Raw genomic sequence first — 18,542 nt, 5'->3', positions numbered from 1 at the left:
TAGAAATATGTCATTTTATTTCTTTTTTGATCTTTCTTCAGTGAGAGGCAGGTGTAAAAGTGAAAGAAAGATTCGTTTGGATATTTGTACATTGATTATTCTGTTTAACGAGAATTCGAAATTTTGCTTTGAAAAGAATTTCTTTCGAATCAATCATTCTCTCTTTCATACACAATCTATCTATATTTTATCGGTTAAAAGTCATTGACGAATGAAGACAAGAAAAATCAATCCGACGATTCGGCCGTAGAACTTTAATAAATGAATGAATATTGAACGGATATGGAAAAGCAAATATGATAACGTATTGACTAGTTTATAGGAATTTATATATCTATAATCGATACCTCGATTAAAAAACTTTGACTTTGAAAACTCCAATCTTCAATTTAGTTTTGATAAGAGGATTAATCATTTTCGATGAGAAGGATGCCACGTGGTATGAATATTCGTTTCGGAATATATACGTAGTAATTTGATAAAATATACCTTGAACTTTTCCACTGGTTACTTGCAAGATAGTGGTTTAATGTAAGATTAAAAGCATATAAATGCCATCGAAGCAAAAAGCGGTACGTACAATCGATTGCAGACAAATTAGTAAATTTAGTCAAATTGACGAAGGTTTATTCACTTATGTGTAGATAGATAGGTAGATAGGTGTACGCGTACACGTAAACACGTAGGTAATTAAACAAATATGTACATATATGCGTGGTAGTACAGAGACCTGCCAATCGAGGATGAAATCGCTTAATGGAAAGCTCTTATCAAGCAACCCCTTTGATATTGCCTCCAGACGGAGGCAATATTTTTTCTCATTGTTTTCTCTTTTTTTTCTTCTTTAAGGAAAAATATACTTCAAAATATACTTACGGCAGATCGAACGGTGAAATTTTGATAAAGTCTCGATGAGATTAAAACTCGCTGCAATGGCTCGTCCAAGAAGGATCGACTGAGCGTCGATCCTCGACGCAACGAACACAACCCTGCCATCAATTCTGGTTATAAAATCTAGACAAAAAAAAAAACAAACAAACAACATTATATTATTTTTCTTTTCATCCTGTAATAATAATCGTTATGACAAAATATCTATATGTTAATTTTCATTGCATCCATTCATGCTCTCTTTCAATGTTAATGAGAAAAGTCATACAATATGCATCAACCTAATTTGTTGGATAAAAGTGTGTCGTCTATCCATATTCGTATTTAATTTAACAACCTATCTATATTCGTATTTAATTTATTCTTCCAGTTTGGAGTATAACAAACGAAACACGTGTTTTAAAGATGAAAGTCAGTGTTTTTCGGTCGGTGACTAATGCTCTCGAGTAACGCGATCGTCACAATCATGTCACAATGACTATATATTATCTCAACATTTAAAAACAACGTTTAATTAGGAAGGAATGAGTTCGCATGCATTCAAGGGAAAAAGAGACTCATACAAATCGTAGCAATTATCGTGCATGTACATACGTCGGCATTGTTTCCAATTAGGAATCTCTAATTGATACTAATTAGATTTCCTTTGCATACCAATTGCATTTGGAAATATCAATAAGTTATAGTTAGAATTATGTTTTAGCTATTAGAGAGAGAGAGAGAGAGAGAGAGAGAGAGAGAGAGAGAGAGAGAGAGAGAGAGAGAGGTACGCCTAATTAAACATCCAAATGATATGACCAATTTAAGTTAGTTACCATTTGAAGAGAGAGCAAGAAGATCGATATCTTTTCCCAAAGTCTCGACCGTGGAAAAATTTAATTCTAGTCTTAACCTACTTCAAGAAGAATGCGCTTTAGCCGAGAAAAGCTGAACAACTCGTCGATACGCTTTGCATCTGTGACCGGAATACGAAGATGACACAGATTATTAGAAAGACTGAGAGAGAGAGAGAGAGAGAGCTTTAATGATAGTAGCAGTAGGACGATGCTTCTAAAAGTATTTCCAAATTGTGTGGAAATCACTCTGACGCGTAGCTTTTTATTTCGATTCGTTTTAAAAGTACAACCGTATCGGTTTTAGAGAGTGTCTTATGCAATCACCACCATCCCTACATACATTTAACAAAAATCCTAAATAGATGAATTTTTGTTGAATTCTTTATCGAGCTGAGTATTCTCCTTTTTTTCTTGTTTCATCAATGTCGTTTCTTTTTTTATGATTGGCGGAGTTGCGTTTTGAGAAGAGACATAGAACGATTGGCATTCGTTCTATACGTTCTATACGTTCTATACGTTCTATACGTTCTATACGTTCTATATGAAAATAATGAGACATTCAACGTCCTTCGTTTCCTCCTTTCCTTTCTCATCTTTGTTGTAAGAGGTAATTGTCTCTTTTTTCTTTACGTCCTGCGGTAATATCTCTGACACGATACCTACTTCCTTCGTTTCAATTCTTTACTGTCGTTGAAAAGGAACGACGATTGGAACAATGCGAGGAAATGGAAATCGCTGGACAAAGAAGAGTACTCTCGATGAGGACCAATAAATTCCTCCAGAGTTTCTTAAATGTACAGGGTCAACCGTATGTTCAATTGAAAATTGGTTACTCACTGATTTCTATTATTGCATATTTTTGTATTCCTCTTTCAAATTTTCCTTTTATTCATTTCATTTTATACGTTAAACATATACGTTCAATAAGGTCAAATCTTTCTAAAGAATTTTCATTGCTCATAAGTTGATTAAACGCTAAACTTGGAATCGCTAATATTAAGATAAACAAGTTATTTTTCAATCTCGTTTCACAGTCTACATAATTTGTATGAAAAATAAATCAATATTTGAGCGATAGTACATAAATACACACACGTTGGCAAAAATGCATATGAATCTGCCTGCCTGCCTGCCTGCTTGCGTGCGTACGAGGAAACCCATCAATTTCATCAAAATATATATGGAGATTTTAACCGATCTCTGCTATCTTTCATTATTTCCATTAAAAATGATTTCTTCGAAATATTTCTAAGTATGTTCTTTTGCCGAAGCACGTTTCAACAATATAAATAACGATTCGTTGCAATTGTTTTGGAATTAAAAATAGGAGAGAGGTACCTTATCATTGTAATTTATTCATGAAAAAACACCGTTAACACTTTATGTATATAATAATATTCTTCAATTTTTCGAGATAGAGGACTTTGGAGAGAACCGTATTTTGCCGGTTTGCTGCAAATTGCACTTTGAAAGTTCACGGTTTTGGTGATCTTTCGGCGATCTTTCAACGATCCTCAATGGTCTGATTTAGAAGCAGAAAAGAGATGGATTTCTCGTTCCATCCAACAAGGTATAAGTGAAAGGTTGAAAAAGCGTCAGGTTGAGAGCAAGCGAGGACATTTAGGTCACGCGACACAGTTTCCTCATGTTGCAAAAGGGAAATGAAATTTTCAAGACTCGGTTCAAAGATATTATTGAATGATCGACAAATGGTTCGAGAGGGAAATCATTGCCGTTCAAACCTAGCCGTTCGCTGACAATCGTCGTTTAATCGGAACTTGAAGAAACAAGTTACGTCAATTAATTGAATTAATTAAATTAATTGACGAAATTATTCACAACTCGATGGGTAAAAAGTACTTCTCGTGGTCGTAGAAGTAATGAGAAAATATTGTATTGCTCGATCGAGGAATCACACTGCGCTTGACCCACATTTCATTCTCGCGAATGTTGCCGACCAAATGTCCTAGCAAAATAGCACCGCTATGTAGATACCTAGGAATAGCATGCATGTATTGCACACGAGTATCATCGTACCGTGCTATGTAAACATTCTATGTGAACATTAATTTCGCGCTCAAGCCTAAATATGATATATAACAACGGCGGCGGCGGCGGCGGCAGCGGCGGCGGTAGGATGCTGATGCAAAAGAGTGGCTGCTTCCTTCTTATTCCTTTGAAGTTTAAGTTCCGAAAAGACGGCCATTTACGTCGGAAGAATATACTCGGTCGCGCTACGTTCTTTCAATTTATCCCCTTCTTCTTGCTATTCAAACGATATCTCGAGACTCCGAGCTACCTCGTTGGACGAAAAGAAAAAGAAAAAACGAGTAAGCAAGAAAAAAATGAAGAAAATTATCCTTCATTTCGGTACGACCTTCGATTAGAATTTCAACGAAAGCTAATACGATTATCGGATGGATTGGTTTTTTTTAAATTTTATTTTCCTACCTTGGGTATTTGCATTTATTCGAATATTGCTTCTTAACGCTTCAACGTTTTATTGATATGAATAGTTTTTCTTTCAATTGAATAAGAAATTAGGAAAATGTCTCTTTCACTTTCTGTGTCTAGATTTGGCGTACATAACGATAAGGCATAGAGACGATAAAGGCATAGGCCTGGATTATAAATCACTGATCTGGAATTATGTGCCGCAATAAAAGCAACAGAGCATTCAGGAGCGATTATCGTTTCAACTTTCCCGTCCCCTCTTCGGTTCTGTTAAATTCACCAAGAGAGAAGGAAGAATCCCGCATCGAGCCTGTGTCCCATACTGCTCCTCTTGAGCCACCCTCTCGAGCCACCCTCTCGGGGTACGTACTTGAAAGATACAATGGCACTCAACTTCGCTTCGTTTGTTTCACATCTCTGGAATAACCTTGAAATGGAATTCTAACCAAATTTCAAGCTTCTTTCTATAGCTAAACTGTCGACGCATTTTTTCATTTATTCTTCCTACGACAGTTGATGTGTCGTTTTATATGACTAAAAGTTTGTCAAAATTGGATCGTTAACAATGTCATTGTTACTATACTCGTAAGAGAAAATGATAGTTGGAAAAGTACATGTACTACTAGGAGTAGTTTGCTTGATGTTATCTCGCGTTGCAACGAGTCCCAGTGGTACGGTACGGTATCGTACGGCGGTATCGTACGGCGGTATCGTACGGTATCGTACGGTATCGTACGTAGGGGATGAAATCGTTTTAGAACAACACATCAATATATTCCAACAAATTCTTACGAAGGAAAAAATACATTCTCAATGTAACATTAGGATGCATAAAGCAACAAAGAAATCAAGAAATGTAGGTATTTATTTAGTTTTAGGTAACGACACACTCAAGACTGATTTATATTCCCGAGCAAGTGAATTGTCCGGCCAGAGCTATTAAAACTTTCCTACGCACTCAAATGCAAAGAGAGAAAATTGCGATAGAAGTGAGTAATGCTTGTGTAATATGAACGAGACCGCAACTACACGATTCGTCAAATATTCTAGGTGTAAAAAGTATATGTAGGTGTATTAATACTAGAAGAAAACCTACTATACTGAAAGAAACCTACAGAAAAATTCATGGAAATCGTATTTCGTATTTCGTGTTTCGTGTTTCGTGCTTCGTGCTTCGTGCTTCGTCCTTCGTGTTTCGTGTTTCGTAAACTTTTCTTGCCTTAGAGAATTTCCTTTTCTTCTTTACTGAACTTTCTTAAAACCGCACGATTGCCGAATCGACGCTTTGAATTTTAACGTCCAACGGATTCACGATGGTCTTTGTGATCTTTTCAATCTTTAATTAGTAACTCCATATTGTAGAATTGTTAATCCGATTGAAAATACTTTTATTCGTTGTATTCTACATATATAATTTTATTCTTCTAATTACAATTAAAGAAGCATAATTTACTTGAACTTTAATCAATTGTTTTTTTTTATTTTATTATGATAAATTTGCCGATAAGTTACATTTATGTTTCTTCTCGTTGCAATTAAAAATAAAAAAGAAAAGACTTTCACTTTTTGACGGTAATTTTGGAAGATATGAAAGTCGTTGAATAAATTTTATCCTAAAATTGCTGCGAGCGTTTTTACTCGTTGCATTTCGTGTTTTTATTAAGACGAACGAACGAACGAACGAAAGAACGAACGAACGAACGAACGAACGGACAGACGAACAAACGAGAGAACGAATGTATGAAACATGGTATTCGTGTGTGTACGATCGATTACTTTTTTCACATCTTTCTTTCTGCAAATTACATTCTTTCCGTCTCGACACCTTTACGTCGGCCATTTTAACGAACCGTTATTTTTATTTTTTACGATGCTTATCGTTAGTTACTAAAAGGCGCTTATCAACACGTTCGATATCACATTTATTTCAAATTATTCTGATTTTCAAAGGCGTCACTATTTGAATGCATTTACAGTATGTAAGAGAAAAAGAATACCTAATACGAAGAGCGATGATGGAATGCTTCTCATAAGAATCTAGGGGAACGAGATCAATATATCTGCGAGAAAAGAAGCTTGAATATTTGATAATACTATTTGCACAGGCTACTAAATCCAAATAAAAATAGAATAAATGGTATAAAAAAACAAGACTTTGTATTAAATCATCATATATCGTTTACCTACAGTCACAAGTTATTAATTAACGTTTATGCTAATCTTTGTACAAATAAATGATATTATTTAACAGGTTTCTGATTTATTTTTTAAAAGTAAATTTATCTAATCCACTCGATGATTCTATTATCTCCGATTAAGCGCCGAACGAACCTTTTACCCTAATTTTAAGCCAGTATTAAAGCAAATAGTAGGGGAGTATACTCGTATACTCCTCAATAATAAGATAGAAGTGGTTCGCATTAATTGATCAAATTCAATGGCAATACACTCGTGCATCCCGTTAATGCATTTTCCATCGGTCGCGATCGTTAAACGATTAGGTATAATAAATTAACACTGATAAACTAACGATGATAGTTAGATTTTCGATTAATACAATTGCAACTTTAGATAATTCAGCGAATACTTACGTAAATTCGCTAAAAGAAATGATATTTAATGGAAGAGGAATAATTCAAGTGAAATTATTTGGCATAACTTGTTGGAAATATCGATGATTTCGCATAAAAATAGAAGAGAACGAATTCCTGGCGAAAGCTTTTAATAGAAACATTTTCGCAGCGTTCGTGCATTAATGAGTACACAAGGATTTCTAGGTGCTTATCGAAGTGTATGATTCAAGCATAACTTGTAAAATGAATAATTCGACAAATCGATAAAACGTATTGTAATATAAGAACGTGATCTGAAATTGAAATTGAAATTGAAACGTATTCCATCGAAAAGTTAGCAATACTTATTAACCTATCGACCTATTGACAAGCTTTACCCGTCGATCCAAAAATTTCTATTTCTCGATACTTAATATTCCAACTTGGTAGAAACAGTATCTACCATCTTCGAGTCAATATCGAATCAATATTGAATCAATTTAGAGACCAATATAGAGAGCAATTGAAAAAATAAGTAGGTAGATTGATAGATAGGATAACGTCGTAAGTAAATTCTTTTGCTAGTTCTTTGCTATACACACCTAATGCTTTTGTATCTTTCGAAAGATCGACAAGATTAAAGACTCTAAGGTTTGTTTTTAATTAATTAATTGACATGAAAGTTCTCGGATTTTCAGGGTATTTAGAAAGTAATACTTAGAAACTCGACTCGACTCGTACTCGTGCGAGCTACTATGCTTTTAATTTGAGACTAAATGTAACCGAAACGCACCTCTTAAGTTAAACGTTTAAAAGGGAAAAAGGCTTTGAGTGTTATAGCAACTAAGTGGAAAGATGCTACCTAACTGTCCTTATACTTTCAATCGACTTTATTCCAAGTATCTCTTCCTCCTACAAACTAAAACACTTTGAAAACATAGTATAACGTTGATGCTTAATTGAAAAATTTCTAAACAGCTAGAAGTTTAACGTGATATCCGATCGATACGAAGGTGGTACGAATAATACCTTACTCTTTTCTTTTCAATTTCAATCATTTCAAACGAAATGAAAAGGTAATACTAACCTAAGATACTCTTAGATAATCTACTAATAATTACAATCGAATCGATCAAAGCTTCGTATTGAGAATAATCGCAATGCTTGTTCAAATATTTTTCACTAAATTTTGCGAATCTTGCTCTTTATTTCGCGGTATTTCTATAGATACAGCTCGCTATTACTCAAAGATATTCACTTTCGAGAGGAGTCTTTACAAAGTGACTGCTAACCGTGAATAATCTGCAACGCAACAACAGGCATTTGTGTATGTGTTACCTCGGCGTCAATTTTTCTCCCATCATAAAAAAAAAAAGCCGATAAAAATTAAAGACGCACTCGTCGTAGCACTAATCTTTCCCATAAAACAAAAAATTACTTTGAGAGAAAAGATTGAATCTGTTTTATAACAGATGAAGAAAAATTGGCGAAATGTCGAGTTGATATTTTGGCTAAATGTTTACTTGTGCGTTTTACCCTATAAGCAGTTTAAGTACGAAATAACTAGGTAACAAATGTAAGAATAAACGAATTTGACTATGACATGTCTATTTATTAGTTTCGCGTGCACGTGCAGACTACTATTACTATTACTTGGTTAAACGCGTTTAGATGGATAAGGAAAGAGAGCGTATGCCTTCTTTTAAAGAAGCCAACTCATCCAACGATATTTATGCGTCTCCTGTGGGTGCTCCTACACGATCGGTTATTTATAAAACCATTGACGATAATCAATAACCTATGCCTATATATCTCCTCTCTCTCTCTCTCTCTCTCCTTCTTCTAAAGCTTACCCCTGTAACAGCGAAAATTGAGCAACACTCGATAAACAAACAAACCCTTCGAGTTTTCTCTTTAACGAACGGAGAAGGAAGGAAGATAGAAAAAGGATGGAAAAAGGAAAATTCGTATTTTCGTTCTCTATCTTTTATTTTTTTTTTTTATCTTACTTTAGTAAGATAAGAAAAAGTATTCTCGTTCGGATATCCTTTTATTCCCTGTAGTGGTGTCCAATCTAAAGTCCTGCTCGATATTATATATCTCATGTCAGATGATAAATTGGATTTAACGAGAAAATATTTGATTTACTATAGAGATCGTAGTTACTTTTCAATATCTTTCAAAGTCAATTTCGAACGAATTACTTGGAAAGGACAAAAAAAGAAAAAATCGATCGTAGATCCCTGCTCTCTCTCTCTCTCTAAGCTGCACGAAATGAAAGAATATTTGGAATTAAAAAGAAAAATTTGATTATACCTCTCCCTCTCTCTCTCTCCCTCTCTCTTTTTCTCTCAGTTAATACCCGTAGATTGAAGTGATTTTATTGCGAGATTTGTTTTGATCGGGGCTGCTGCTGCTACCGAATTTGCACGATCCAAATCCATCGGATTTCGTTTTATACGTTTGAAAAACAATAATTATTCGTTGGATTACAAATGAATGAAGAATTTTCTTCTAAAATTATCCAAAAGTGATATATGTAGCTATTGTTATCTTGGATGAGAACTATCTTTCGAATTGGAAGAAAAATGATTATCTGGAAAAAGTTTATGGATCGAACAGATAACCCTGTACCTTATTGTCTGTATTTTTGTTTCGACGAGAAAAGCATCGATATAAAATTCGTATCGGAAAACGCGTTACGCGCGAAAATCCTTTCAACAAGAGTTACATCTTTCTCTTATCGTTTTTAACGAAAATTCCACCGAGTAACACATCAAACGTACATTCAATTTGAAATAAAGAATCATTGTAAGTAAAAGAAAATCTATCTATTTTTATTCTATGTTAAGATATGTGTATATTTTTTTAGAAAGGTTTTTGGAATGGCATTTGGAATGGCATTTGGAATGGTACCCAAGTAAAACATCAAAGATATTATTTTAAATTGGTCTTGTCGTCGAATCTCCAAACACTCGGAAAAATGTAATCTACACTTCCTACCACTACAAATCCTTGCTAGGTTACACTACACAAAGATAAATGTGGTCATGGAAAGATGCCACAGGTCGAATTCGTGCACACTCACTGAACGTGGGGGAGGGAGTCGGAGAAGGGAGTCAAGCGAGGGAGCCAAGCGAGGAAATGACAAGGGCAGGAGGTAAGGATGATAAGAAAAGGGCGGTGGCGGTGTTTCAATCTCGTGGTAGGTCTCGCGTACCTGAGATCGGTTGATCGGTGGTGCAGGGCGCGGCGGCATGCTCCCGTCGCAAGACAGCGCCGTTCGACGAGCACTGAGCACCCAACATGGGCTCAGTATTCTGCGCCAACGGGGTTGCGTCGACGTCAAAAAGACGCGAACGCAAAACCCTGCGCCCTCTCAAATTCTCTCTCTCTCTCCCTCCCTCCCTCCCTCCCTTTCTCTCTCTCTCACTCTCTCTCTCTCTCTCTCTCTCTCTCTCTCTCTCTCTCTGTTTCTCTCTTGTTTCTCTCAGTTTGCGCACACTTGCGTCCTACAACCCGAATCTGCGCAGAATCTTCCCCTATGGAATTGCTGAAAGCCAGATGCCAAGGAAGAATCCAGTGTTGAGGTTTTCTCCTCAACATTCAAGCAAAGTATTATACTTCTCCAAAATTCCTTTTTTCTTGACTTTTCTCTTTACTTTTATTATGTTTACCAACTATAACGACCAATAAAGTAGCATTAACGTTGGTTATAAATAAAAGCTAGAATAAGATAAGGCGTTATCAGTAATTAAAAATGATAACAAATTATCGGAAAATACGGCAGGATTTAATAAGTTATAAGTATTAACACGACAATAGATTTTATTAGCAATACTTTAACAAATGATATCTGTTTCGAATCGCAAAAATAAAAAGGGTTGTTAGAAGAAGCTCAGCCTGTTGCGTTAGGGTTGGCCGAAAAATTGGCTTCACCACCCCAGTCGATTAAAGTAGATAAAACAATAGAGATGGAGAAGAAAAAATAACGATTACGAGGTCAACGATTAAAATACGATCTGAAAAGTATTAATGATATCTTGATTGTTATCAGATAACCTTGTTATTATCATCATTACTAATATCACGTCTGGAATATAACTCGTCGTTTCCTCGATCTAAACAATTTTCTACGTTTTATCACAGAGTTCACGCAATCGTAATATGCATTATTATAAAACATATGAAACGAGGAGATGATATTCGTATAAATCGTAGATGTCGTCTCTACGGATCATGTAAACGATCACGATAATGCGCAAATACGACAATAGTAGATTAGAAATTCCATTGTGGTACTCCATTACGGTACTCCATTACGAATCCATTGCAACCATCTCCCAAAAACTTAATATATTCGTCGATAACGATAATCGTCGCGACGATTATCCCTTTCTCGATTTGTTGTGTAGCATTTTTTCATCGGTATAGCGAATTATAAGATAAATTGAATGGAATGACGGAGGGAGAATGTGCGAATAGGAAAGAATAAACAGGAAGTAGGTGTGAGCGAAATGAGATCGTGGGAAAATATTCGTGAGTTTTAATCGTGAAAGAACATCCTTGGCAAGTATTTTCCATATCAAAAGGAATCCCAATTTCTTTCGAGCGAGGTTATTAAAATCCTTTTATACGAATAACTTTTCTTTTCTTTATTCCTTTTACATTCGTCGCATCTTCTTACTCCTTGTAAATATAGTAATAATAAATCGGAAATGCAAATTCGATTACGATTGCATGAACGGCTGAGAATGTATACGCGTGCATTTATAGCTAAACAAACGGATATTATTATCCTGCGATATGTCAAACTTGACAACTTTGACCAATATACCAATATATCGTCGAACCAATATTACGTCAAACGACGAACAATGCTTTTGTCAATAAGCAAGAATAATCCTAATATCGTTCAATAATGTTAGGTATAATTTTCAAACGTTCGTCGTCTTTTTATAGAGTCTTTGTTATTTGAATAAAACGCGTAGAACAAAAGTTCATAAGTACTTTGAAAAATGAATTATTTTCATTGAAAATTTAATTCAAAGGATGCAGAGAAAAGTAATGAATTTTTTAAATCACCTAGAAGCTTCCTTGCTAGAGGAGAACATTACGCATACATGAATCGCACCATAGAAAAATAGAAAAAATGGATTGAAGGCCGATTTTGTATAGGTGTTTTAAAAAGGCATTATTTATTTTTCTACCGCTAACACTTTAAAACGTGTTTAGTGTTTTTCTTGGCTTTTGATCCGCTTAGACTCGAGAAAATGTGTTGAGCACCCTTGGCTCATCTTTTGCTTAATAAATAAATGACTCGAATGAAAATGTTGCCGCCGCCGCTTTAGCTTTAGTACTCAAGCTGTACATCATAAGCCCTACAAGCTGTAAAAAGAATTTAATATTATTACGAGGTAAAATGCAAAAATTACTCTTGCCTTTATTTTATGCTTGCTTTTACAAAACTTTATACTTTTGTCATATCGGTTGGATCTAACATAGTTATGTTACCGTTCAAATGTATAACTCGATAAATTCATGGAAATAACTAGCTTAAACTGTTACTTATTCACGGGAGAGACGAGTAATTGAAGTATGAGATTGAAATTTGATACTATAACAAGTTAGTATGATTGTTTTAACGATATACAGTTACATTCGAAGCAGCTCGTTCAATTTCTAACCACGACTCAACATGATGTATGATAACGAGATTTGAAGCAAGAAAGTGAGTGATTTTTTGTCCGCAATGGGATTCTCAAGTGGTCGATTTGTTGGTGGTAGGCCGCACCGCACCGCACCGCACCGCACCGCACCGCACCGCACCGCACCGCACCGCACCGCACCGCACCGCATTGTATCCCAGGATGCTATCCTCCTCGTTGCCTGTGGTGGTAAACCTCGACAGCATCGACGACTTACCCTGGAGACGCATCCCTTTGTATTCTCCATTCAACAATAAAGCATCAGTACAGAAAGTTTCAGTTTATAGAAAAAATCTACTGCACAACGTAGATACGCGTTGCGTTGTTCTTAAGCCATTGAATATTCGTTTTATGATTGTTCTCTTATTACCAGGAAATGTTTCCAAGTACTCAGGTATGACGTGTACCTGTAACAGCAACAATATAAAACATGCATGAAATACATAAAAGTATTATACTTTAGCACGAGGACACCTTAAAGGTATACTACTAAAATATACCAAAGCTCGTTAAAATCCGTAATATCATTTTGTTCATTTATTTATTTCTACATCCAAATAATACGAAATACAAGCAAATTGAAAATGTTTGTAGAAGAAACATACGAGCTGCGTGCATTTGTAAACGATGATAACGCGATCATAAGGGATCAGAGTTCGAACGATCTTTGAACGGTTCGTGGAAGTGGTAGTAAATAATAGACAGAGGAAAAGAAAGAGAGAGAGAGAGAGAGAATTTGTTTATTCCTAGCAACTTGTAATGAATCGTAAAAAATCGTTCATAATCGTTAGGTCAATGACGATCAAAGATTATCCCCCACCCAATTAAGAAGATCTTGTATGATTCTTTCTTTCAACAGATCGAATTGGATCGAAAGGTAAAGTCGATTCTCGAAATAAATCAATTTTCTTGTAATCTCAAAAAGAAGCTCGATAACGTCGGCTGTCGTCCTCGTCATCGTTGATTTCTTCAGAAGCTTACTATCTAGCAGTGTGTCGTTGACCATCGTGGCGGCTGGTCTTGTTACCTCCGTTCGCGAGGTTTTCTTTCTTTTCCCTCTATTTCTCTCATAAACACACACATACACACACACAAACACACTGACTCATTCTTTTTCTCTCATAAACACACATACACACAAACACACTGACTCATTTTGTTTCTTGTTCCTTCAATTACCCATTTGCAATCGAAACTCATGACTCTGTAGTGTGTACCATTTCGTTTCGAGAATCTTTTTGTGTCAAAGGATCATTAAGAATTATCAAAAAGAAATTTCAAGAAAAAAAACCAAGTCGTCATGTATTTATCCCTGGTGTTGACGAAATTTAACAGACTTGGACAATGCGGAAGGAGATTTGCCTCGTCTTCGACAGGATTGAGAATTCCGGAACAAACCGTAAGTTTAAATATATTCTTTTATTTGCAAATTTATTGTTTTTACGAATAATCAATTATCGAGTGTGAAATCGAGTATGAGTAGAGAAAAACTTTTCAAGATAAAAGCTTAAACAACTTGCTGAGGATTTTTTGTAAAATAATAACGCAAAATTAATCTTCTTCTTCTTCTTCTTCTTTATAATTACATGCATTTTTGTAAAAATAAATCTCGCGAATCTAGAGCGGATTAAAAGATAAGAACGTTGCGCGAAATCGTTTACCGAGGCACGTTCTTGCAACTAAACGATTACATTACAATTGCGAAATTATTCGAGTTTTACGTCAAAGGAAGTTTTATTGACGATATGCAAATGGAAAAATGATTGAAATTACAAGAAAATAAAGAAAATAAATAATGCGCCATTTCGTGAAAACTTCTTATTAAAGTTGGATGGAAAAAGAAAGGAATATTTTGAGAAATTGAAAAAAAAAAAAATAACATAAGAAGAAATTGTTATCTAAACTACACGTCCATCGTTCTTCTCGTCAAATTTTTATCTTCAATAATCCCAAGAAGATAACGTTGAAGAGTCAAACATACAAAATTCTTACGCGCATCTTAATATAATATTGTCGTATAATATTGTCGTATGATATTGTCGTATAATATTGTCGTATAATATTGTCGTATGATATCGTCTTGTGATATCGAGCAAGGATAAACCTACGATATATGAGCCGCTTATTTGGAAAGTGGCCTAGTCCACGTTCGAAAAAATCCAGTTAGCTATAGTTAGATTTTGACATGATCATAACACAAAAAACTTTGCTGGTTTGTCAAATAATGTTATGCTAATTGAGATAATAAATGAATGTACTAAGAGAATCGTTCGGTGTTTTTTTCAAAGGGTAATCGAGTGGAATTGCGAAGGGAGTTACAAACCTCGGATAGACCACGACGAGCAACTACCTTCAATGATCGCAGCCAGCTGAAATATGCTCGTAGGTTAGTCGTTAAACTTGGAAGCGCAGTGATCACGAGAGAGGATGAACACGGACTGGCCCTTGGACGTTTAGCTTCCATCGTCGAGCAAGTGGCCGAATGCCAGAATGAAGGTCGAGAATGCATCATGGTGACTAGCGGTGCTGTTGCCTTCGGCAAACAGAAACTCACACAAGAGTTGCTTATGTCACTGTCCATGCGAGAGACGCTTAGTCCAGCTGACCATACACGGGAACATGCTGGTAAGTTAAGAAAAGCGACACACCATTAATAAAACTTTCTATATGATCCCACGAGAAAAAAGAAAAATACAAGCAAGTTATTTCCTATAGTTGAAAATGCACGCACGAGTTTGCACACGCGTAACAAGAAAAGAATAAATTTCCTTTCGCTATATGTGTATGCAAATATAACAAATTGAATAGAATAAGTTTTTCTTTGAACTAAAGAAATTTCTGATATATGTCGATGCCAATAGTATGCCATATAATATATATATATTTTATCCATCTTTCTGGAAATTCGTTTGTTCGTTCGAAATGAATTAAAAATGAATTGGAAAGGAACGCCTTTCGTTGAAAAATAAGCGAATAAAAGTCCCTATCAAATCATTCAAGGATAAGAATTTCTCTTGAAAGTTTTCGTGTTATTCCTTTGCTAGAGATTAAATTAGCTGCCTGGCAAACTCCAAGTCCGCGAAGAGAGTTATTTCACACCTGAGAACTCCATTAAAAGCGAAGAAATACCTATTATCCGTTTCCAATTACCAATTTCAACTTACAACAACTCTCCTCTTCGTAATAAGTTAAATAAATAAAATCAAGTATGGAAGAAGTTAGGTTCTTCCTCCTTTCAATATATATTTCAAAGTTAATTCTTTTAAGTAGGTAGTTGAAGTATTACTAAATTATACTAAATTATAGTAAAGGTTTTCGCGACAAATTTGAATTGATCGGATGCAGGAACTCTTTTGGAGCCTAGAGCGGCAGCAGCTGTGGGTCAATCAGGGCTGATGTCTCTCTACGATGCCATGTTTGCGCAATATGGCGTTAAACTAGCTCAGGTATTGGTAACGAAACCTGATTTTTACAACGAGGAGACTAGGAAAAATTTGTTCAGCACATTGAGCGAATTGATCAGCTTAAACATCGTACCGATTATCAATACGAACGATGCAGTTTCGCCTCCGCCTCACGTGGACGAAGAAGTTGCTGGTGGAGGTGGAAGAAGAGGAATATCCATCAAAGACAACGATTCTTTAGCGGCGATGTTGGCTGCCGAAGTTCAGGCCGATCTGTTAATTCTAATGAGCGACGTCGATGGTATTTACAATCTTCCTCCATGGCAGGATGGTGCCAAGATGTTGCATACCTTCAGTTCGGACTTGAGGGGTACCATAAAATTTGGTCAAAAGTCTAAAGTCGGTACAGGTGGTATGGATTCTAAAGTAAACGCTGCTCTTTGGGCTTTGGATCGTGGAGTTTCAGTAGTCATCTGCAACGGTACTCAGGAAAAAGCCATTAAGAGTATAATGTCGGGTAGGAAAATCGGAACGTTTTTCACGGAGACTACCGGCTCGTCTACACCCGTCGAAGTAATCGCAGAAAATGGTAAGCTTATTTATCAAATTCTTTCCAAAATCATGTCAATCTCCTATTACACGTTAATTTGTACGTTTAATTATAGCACGCGTTGGCAGCAGAGTATTGCAAGCTCTTCGAGCGGAGGAACGAGCGAATTGCATCAACGTTTTAGCAGATTTATTGGAAACCCGACAGAAAGAAATCCTCGAGGCAAACGCCAAAGACTTGGAAATTGCGAGCAAGACCGGTCTCGCGAAAGCTCTGCTCTCGAGATTGTCTCTTACGCCTAGTAAATTAAAATCTTTGAGCGCGGGTCTACGACAAATAGCGGATGACTCTTTGAAAAATGTTGGTCGTGTTGTGAGAAGAACCAAATTGGCAGAAGGACTGGAACTTAAACAAATAACCGTACCAATCGGCGTACTTCTCGTTATATTCGAGTCGAGACCTGACAGCTTGCCGCAAGTAGCAGCCCTGGCTATGTCCACTGCGAACGGTCTCCTTTTGAAGGGTGGAAAAGAAGCTGCCTACAGTAACAAATATCTTATCGAATTGGTGAAGGAAGCACTGAATACAGTAGGTGCCTCTAACGCGATTTCTCTCGTCTCGACCAGAGAAGACGTAGGCGATCTATTATCGATGGAAAAACACATTGATTTAATCATTCCTCGTGGCAGTTCGGAACTTGTACGTACCATCCAAGAACAGTCGAAGCATATACCGGTTCTGGGTCACGCCGAGGGTATCTGTCACGTTTACGTCGATAATCAGGCAAATTTAGGTAAGGCGCTTAAAATCATCAGAGACTCCAAGTGCGATTATCCGGCAGCTTGCAACGCCATGGAAACTTTGCTTATTCATGAAACACATATGAGCGGATCATTCTTTACGGATGTTTGCAACATGTTACAAAAGGAGGGAGTGAGTAAATATTTGTTAATCGATTATGTAAATTATGTAAACTAAAATGTTTTAATGAAAATATTTCAACTTGCAGGTGAAGATCTACTCTGGACCAAGGTTGAGAGAGTTACTGACGTTCGGACCACCTGCCGCTAAAAGTATGAAAACCGAGTACGGTTCTCTCGAGTGCACCATCGAGGTCGTCTCCGATGTCGAAGATGCTATAACTCATATCCATAAATATGGAAGCGCGCATACAGACGTCATCGTTACGGAGGATATAGAAAAGGCGGCTCACTTTCAAAGAGAGGTTGACAGCGCTTGCGTTTTCCATAACGCGAGCACCAGATTTGCCGACGGTTATAGATTTGGCCTTGGTGCTGAGGTAAATTTCATTTAGTCGAACAATAAATCTAATTTACAAACAAATTTTTCCTAATGTCATTACGTTTACGTTTATAAGGTCGGCATTTCTACGGCTCGAATTCACGCACGCGGCCCCGTAGGAGTAGATGGTCTTTTAACGACCAAATGGATTTTGCACGGAGACGGACACGCTGCTGCAGACTTCGCTGAAGGCGGTAGCATAAGTTGGTTGCATCAAACTATGCCTTTGGACGACTCTCAATGAGATCTTTTCTATTACGATCATATATTTTTATGATTCTTATACAAACATTTATAAGACAATTTTTTAAACAATTATTTCAAGATTATTCCAGGATCATTCCTTCACGTATACGAACCATAAGAAAAATTGAACGAAGGATTTTTATTAAAGGAAAAGGCAAAATGATAAAGAGCCGATAAATGCTACGATAACTCTCTCTCTTTCTTTATTTTGTATATAATGTAAATAAAATTATAGCTGATTAAGCTAATTATTATAAATGAAAGGAGATGCAAGCCAAGTGGAAAAACCTTGACGCACGAACTCAACCTAGTTCTAGCAGTTATTCCTCGTTGAAATGAAAAAGTTTGGCCGGCAAAAGTTTGTTAATAACGCCTAATCATTTTCATCGCGCAAGCTTTAATATAGAAGAAATAGCTTCTTTTTACTTCATTTCTATTCTTATCCGTTTTACTAAAGACTCTACTTTAGTCACCGTTTCTTTAATCAATGTACTCGCATTATTAGTATTATTTTGTCAAACTTTCGACAATAAAATTACTGTTAACCGGGTAACATATCTTTAATGTTAAAAACAAATAAATAATGCAATACAATATTA

The 18,542-nt window shown here is 36.1% G+C and overlaps 2 protein-coding genes and 2 long non-coding RNA genes across 7 annotated transcripts in view; 2 read left to right on the top strand and 2 right to left on the bottom strand.

Annotated features, from left to right (window-relative positions):
• Positions 1–10,112, bottom strand: part of Oct-TyrR (Octopamine-Tyramine receptor) — a 21,993-nt gene extending 11,881 nt beyond the window's left edge. For 3 of the 4 annotated variants that reach the window (XM_015328830.2, XM_015328819.2, XM_015328831.2), the window contains exons 1-2: positions 9,954–10,112; positions 877–1,014 (exon numbers count right to left, since the gene is read on the bottom strand). The gene's annotated coding sequence lies outside the window, so the exon portion shown is untranslated. Of the gene's footprint in view, positions 1–876; positions 1,015–9,736; positions 9,853–9,953 lie in introns of those variants that run through there. The other variant, XM_015328826.2, reaches the window with a different exon arrangement.
• LOC149030607 (uncharacterized) lies at positions 9,771–12,164 on the top strand. The gene is made up of 2 exons (XR_016178578.1): positions 9,771–9,893; positions 10,228–12,164. It is a non-coding gene; the product is annotated as an uncharacterized LOC149030607 (long non-coding RNA).
• On the bottom strand, positions 12,157–14,870 carry LOC149030606 (uncharacterized). Its single transcript, XR_016178575.1, has 2 exons — positions 14,765–14,870; positions 12,157–12,848 (listed from the first exon to the last, which is right to left on the bottom strand). It is a non-coding gene; the product is annotated as an uncharacterized LOC149030606 (long non-coding RNA).
• On the top strand, positions 13,181–18,542 carry P5CS (Delta[1]-pyrroline-5-carboxylate synthase). The gene is made up of 6 exons (XM_015328870.2): positions 13,181–13,840; positions 14,730–15,066; positions 15,787–16,434; positions 16,511–17,328; positions 17,405–17,695; positions 17,774–18,542. Exons 1-6 carry the CDS (start codon positions 13,742–13,744, stop codon positions 17,939–17,941), a joined length of 2,361 nt encoding a protein of 786 aa, XP_015184356.1. The 5' UTR covers positions 13,181–13,741; the 3' UTR covers positions 17,942–18,542.

Source organism: Polistes dominula, unplaced genomic scaffold, assembly GCF_049000335.1.
Source record: "Polistes dominula isolate Pdom_NZ unplaced genomic scaffold, Pdom_raw_medaka contig_11, whole genome shotgun sequence".
Classification (NCBI taxonomy): domain Eukaryota; kingdom Metazoa; phylum Arthropoda; class Insecta; order Hymenoptera; family Vespidae; genus Polistes; species Polistes dominula.
This window is presented reverse-complemented; position numbering and strand designations above follow the sequence as displayed.